The sequence below is a fragment of the Gossypium raimondii genome, chromosome 12 (assembly GCF_025698545.1).
Source record: "Gossypium raimondii isolate GPD5lz chromosome 12, ASM2569854v1, whole genome shotgun sequence".
Lineage (NCBI taxonomy): Eukaryota > Viridiplantae > Streptophyta > Magnoliopsida > Malvales > Malvaceae > Gossypium > Gossypium raimondii.
In genome coordinates, this window is record NC_068576.1 from 38,725,893 (window position 1) to 38,731,559 (window position 5,667).

Here is a 5,667-nt window from a genome sequence, read left to right on the forward strand (position 1 = left end):
TAAAATGTTTCAAACTAAAATGGAAAAAAAAAATCAAAATTCTAATTTGCTCACTTTTTCTATGTCACTACAAAAGCATAATAAATCAACATTCTCTTAATGTTGTATTTCTTTATAGTTCTAACTATTTGCTTTGCCTTAAAATGAAATGTAAGAAAGAAAACTATATTACTCACTTTTATAATCAAGTGTAACATCAGAGGGCTATATTTGACTCTGCTACCCTATAATACAGTGCTTGCAAAAGCCGGAAGAAGATATCGCAGCAATAAGAAAAAAGGATCCAAGCCATTACCATATCAACCAGAACATGACATGATTTTCCAAGTACAATGACCATATATTCTAAGTATGCAAATTGTAATAAACATCAGATAAAACACAGTATATCTATTATAGCAAAGCAAAATTCAGACAAAAAGGAAAAAGAAAGATCACAGAAGTTTTAACATGATTAAAAACTGAATCCTCTCATCAGTTTCATATAACAATTTTAAATTGAAATTTTCCCCGTTTACAATGGCCCCAATGACCAGAACCGTTGACATCAGGCAAAGAACCATGAAAAGGAGATGGTTTTAAAAAGTGAATAAACCTAGTAACTTCTGCCCCAATAGGTCCACTTTGTTGCAGGCTTCCCAGAAGCAAAGCATTTAGTACCTGCATAATATTTCCTTCGGATGAATAAAGAATTATACAAGACATATAATATCCTATTTCCCCTTTCCCCCATTCTTTTCTTTTGTAGATGAAAAGTTTCAAGTAATCGAACTGCATCCACACGAGTCTCCATGCTAATGCAAGGTGGAATTTACAGAGTTCACTCAGTGAGAAAAGACTGTATTGTTCACAACAATAGCAACTAGAGGAAGCTTTGATTCCTCACATATATGAGGCTTGCCTGAACCAAGCTCACCAGCTTCTCTAGCTTTTACTTAATCCTTCATTCATCCTCCCCTATTTCTCTAATTCCAATAATTTTCACAGTTTGTTCGCAGACTAGATTTTTAGGCAGTTTAACAGTTCATAGAAAAACAAAAGATCACCACTAGTATTATAAGAGGGGAAAAGTATCCTATTGTATTTAAAAGAAATGCCTGCTTAGATGGAATCAAGTACCTTCTGGAAGTTCAGGCTGTTCAAATGGGGTACATAGAGACTTAGCTGCTCCCATCTCACCCTTTGTTCGAGCTTTAACATCTTTCTCCACCTCCTATATATACAAAACATAAAACGTCATTTAAGAACATTAGTAACATATGCCTGGGGAGATTTAAATATGATCCAACTCATGTTGGTGCCTAACAAAATACTTCATATTAATGATGCAATTCTGAGATAAAGGATAAGACATAAGCATTAAAACAACACCGATTAAATGCTAAAACATCATGATCCCTGCAAATAATAAGGATTCTGCAAATTCAAGTCATACCTCCTCATCACACCAAGGAGCTAAGATCAGTTTCTTTTGCCCGAGAGCTTTTATAAACTCATCCCAAGTTTTTACAACTTCAATGCAGGCATCTCTTTTTCGTTTTGCCACATCAAATAGGTTCTGTTGAATCTTTTCCAACATTCCTTTTACTTGTTCAACCAAAAAGACTCTAGAGATATCAGCCTTTTCTCCATTGTCACGGCGAACTGCACGCACCTGTCAAATAAAACACATTTTGGTTAAATAATAGGAAACTAATACGCAAAAGAATAGAAGGAAAGCAGCAATGAGAAAAAGGGGTGGGGATTCACCTGATTATTTGCCAAGTCTCGAGGTCCTATTTCAATCCTTAGTGGAACACCTTTCATTTCCCAGTTTGAGTACTTCCAACCAGGTGAGTAGTTCTCTCTAAGATCAGCTTCAGCACGAATACCAGCATCAGAGAGGATTGCCACAGTGGCAGCACAGGCATCAAAGATACCTTGAGTATCTGCATCTTTGTAGGGCACAGGAATCACAATAACTTGCAAAGCTGCTACTTTTGGAGGCAGCACTAAGCCTTTGTTATCCCCATGAACCATCACCATTACCCCAATCTGAAAAAAAAAGGAAAAAGAAAAACAGCAGGATAACAAATAAGCAGAATAGCAAGAATAAGGAGGGAAGAATTAAAGAGAATTATGAGTGGTTAGGGATTCTTTTGACTAGCAAGTCTGTGCGATCACCTAAAACAACAAAATATACATGACAGGTTGGTATCACAAGGAACTTGAATTAATAAATGCTAAGACCACTCAAAGTAAAGGGAAAAGTGTTTTACCGTTCGAGTGCTATATGCCCAGGAATTCTGCCAGACCATAGACTTTTCCCCCTTTTCATTTTCAAAGTTTATCTCAAACATTTTTGCGAAGTTTTGGCCCAAACAATGGGAGGTTGCACCTTGAATACCACGGCCAGTGTTTGGAATAAATGCCTATCATGATATGATCAGGTCAAAAGCTCCTCACTTTAGATTAAAGCACATTGATCAAGCAGACAATTTATTATTGATTATAACTAGTCCAAATTGTTATTACATGCATGCTTATACTATACCTCAACGCTGGTTGTGTAAAGTCCACCAGCAAACTTCTCCAGTTCACTCTTCCTGCCTTTCGTAACAGGAATTGCCAAGAATTCTTCATATATACGTCGGTATAGCTCCAATATTTGAAGAACCTGATGTATAACAAAAGTTTAGATAGATTTAAAGTGATCCAGCGGATATGCTTACCACTGTTGGTTAATAAGTCCCTGTTTTTCCAGGTTTGTTAACAGCACAATATACCAAAAATGATGTGAAAATGAGAATATATTGCATGTTAGATTCTGGAGCTAAAGTCTACAATCTACAAGCACAAAGTAAATTCAACAATAAAATACATATAACTCAGCATGTAATTTTTAGCACATCAGTCCTTCCATAATATATTCACCAAAACAATCTGTAATTGGACAGACACAAAAGGTTCTAAGGCACAGGCACATTCTTCAATGATACTTCAAAAGGCAATAAAGTGCAACTAGTAAGAGCAATGAACTATAACCATTTGATTATTTACACATTGCAAAAACAAACAACAAAAATATATTAACATTATTGACGATTATAAAATAACATCTCATGTGAACTTTCTGAAATGCTTACTTAAATACTTAATTCAGGAATTCTGAGGCAATAATGCTTTTTTAAACCAAAAGCCAGTTGTTGGTAAATGTGGAAGAATAAAGGATCAGCCATGCAATATTTCCATTCATTTTCCCCTTTATTTATCGTCTCTCTTCCAGATTGAATTGGGAAGGTCAAAGTAAATGGAAATCTTGCATGGCTGATCACAACCAAGCCCATCGGACTCCAACAGCACAATGCACAAACTTTACCTCTCTTAAGTTTAAATACTTCTCAAAAGTAAAAATTTTAAGACTGCTACCTCAGTGTCTGCCTCTTCCTTGGTTGCGAAGGCAGTATGCCCTTCCTGCCATAGAAATTCACGACTCCTACAATCAAGCATCAAGTTAGCAGTGCAAAATCCATTCTCAAATATTTTAAATAAAAATTCTAGCTTGCCATTGAAAGAATAGAGTAATTAATCTACACATCTGTGAACATTAATAACTAATGCTAAGAAAATTGACCCAATATTAGAAAATTATCTGAAAACTAGCATCTCATTACATGTACGGGATAATCCATCAGGTGGAATGGGCAGGGGGAAAGGAAGTACGATCAAAATGGAAGAGCTAAAGTAGACAACGGAGTTTAACACAAACTACCTGATAAATGGTGTGGGGTTGCTAAACTCCCATCGAACAACATTGCACCACTGGTTAAGCTTCAAAGGCAAGTCACGGTGTCCTCTTATCCACTTAGAATAGTAGGGATACATAACTGTCTCACTAGTTGGGCGGATAGCAATTGGCACCTCCAAATCAGACTCACCAGATTTTGTCACCCAAGCAACCTGATTAAATCAGGATCCTAAAAATTAGTTTCTAATGACTTCAAAAAATGATTAAAGAAAAGTAGAAACTTCAAGCTGAGGCATTTTCCACAATCACAATGTCATCATGCCAAAAAAGAACTTAGTTCTCACCTCGGGAGCAAAACCCTCTATGTGATCCTTCTCCTTTTGCAAAACACCCGGAGATACAAAAAGAGGGAAATAACAATTCTTGACTTTCATTTTCTTGATTTCCGCATCGAAGAACGTCTACAGTTTCACATGATGGATAAGTTAACCACAAAAGAAAGGAAGATAGAGGATTAGCAACCATAACCAATGAAAACTTCTACTTATTTACTAGATAAAATGCAATATAGAAAGATCATACGACTCACTTGCATGTTCTCCCATATTGACATTGCCCATGGCCTAAGAATATAACATCCAGAAATGTCATAGTACTCAATCATTTCACCATTGACAACAACCTAAAAAAAGCCAAAATGAGTATATAATAAGATATTAAGATCCCAATTTAGTATAACAAGCACTAAATCATTGCATAATTGCTACAAAACATACCTCAGAGTACCATTCACCAAAATTCTCATCCTTGGTAAAGGAGAGACCCAAACCAGTTTCCTTCTTCACTTCCTTCTTTTTCCCTCCTACAACAACAAAGTATTTACAAACATAGAAACCACCATACCTTTATGCACTCATTAATAATAAAAATCTAACCAAAACAAGCCCCAAAAAGAAAACGTACCACCGCCAGCCTTTTTCTGCTCCCCTCCACCCTTTTTCTGCTCCCCTCCAGCCATATGTTCAACTTCAAGTAAAAACACACATAAAAACATAAAAGTAGAAGAATTAGAAACAGTGTATCCCCATCAAGGCAAAATAAATCCACTACCCTAGTAATTACACATTGCTACAGTCTCAAGCATGTGGAAAAGATCTTATTCATTGGAGAATAAGTGTCTAGATTAATAAGCAATTATCCATTACTTTTACTGCGTTGACCGACTTTCAGATCAGAGATTTGGAAGTTATTTTTCCTGGAGTGTCCAAAAGGCAATGTTCTTTGACATTTTAAAGAAAGGGTACAAAGCATTCATGTCAAAACTCAAATGGGTAACCATAAAATCGTTGAAAAAATTAAAATTGCTCAAGAATTAAAAGGACAAGCCAAATTTTAGAAAGCTGGAAGTGGAAATCGAAATTAAAAAGAAAAACTGGGAAAAAAAAAAGCAAAATGAAAATGGAAAGCAAAGGGGGAAAACGTGAAGTCTTACCAAAGAATGGTGGAAGATGGTTTGATTTGCTTTTAGCTTATTCTCTATACACAGTGAAGAAATGAGAAGATAAAGAGACGGAAATAAAAAAAGATGGGCGGCGGGGGAGAAAGAGGCTGATAAATTAGAGTGTAAAACCCTGGCTTTCGAGTTTGACTCACTGGGAAAAGGGGAACCCGTTTAGCGGGTAAATTAAAGTCGTGGTCAGTCGTTACGACTCACAACTGGACCAGCTCAGTAACTCGGGATACAGCCGCGGATTACGGGTCAGCGGCTCCTAAATCCCTACTAGCCTAATCTGTTTCTATTATTTATTTCTTGGGTTAATTTCACTTGCTCTCCTAAAACTATGGCCTAAATTTTAAATTGAATCCTCAAAATATTAATATAGTATAAATTAAGTTCTTCGCAATTAGTTAGCATGCATATCGCTTGCTCAAATCTAATG

General features: G+C 36.1%; 1 protein-coding gene across 1 annotated transcript; it reads right to left on the minus strand.

Moving 5' to 3' along the window:
- Positions 1 to 364: 364 nt before the first annotated feature.
- LOC105764009 (proline--tRNA ligase, cytoplasmic) lies at positions 365 to 5,388 on the minus strand. Its single transcript, XM_012582437.2, has 13 exons — positions 5,220 to 5,388; positions 4,691 to 4,753; positions 4,504 to 4,589; positions 4,317 to 4,409; positions 4,072 to 4,188; positions 3,752 to 3,939; positions 3,409 to 3,475; positions 2,534 to 2,656; positions 2,259 to 2,411; positions 1,750 to 2,034; positions 1,436 to 1,654; positions 1,120 to 1,213; positions 365 to 660 (listed from the first exon to the last, which is right to left on the minus strand). The coding sequence occupies exons 2-13, from the start codon at positions 4,743 to 4,745 to the stop codon at positions 596 to 598; spliced, it is 1,545 nt and encodes a 514-aa protein (XP_012437891.1). The 5' UTR covers positions 4,746 to 4,753; positions 5,220 to 5,388; the 3' UTR covers positions 365 to 595.
- Positions 5,389 to 5,667: the final 279 nt, after the last annotated feature.

Coding starts and splice junctions, on each gene's coding strand:
- LOC105764009 (XM_012582437.2), bottom strand. CDS start 4,745: ATGGCTGGAGGGGAGCAGAAAAAGGGTGGAGGGGAGCAGAAAAAGGCT. Junction 4,410..4,503: donor TTGGTGAATGGTACTCTGAG/GTATGTTTTGTA, acceptor GGCTTTTTTTAG/GTTGTTGTCAATGGTGAAAT. Junction 2,035..2,258: donor GGGCATATAGCACTCGAACG/GTAAAACACTTT, acceptor TTTTTTTTTCAG/ATTGGGGTAATGGTGATGGT.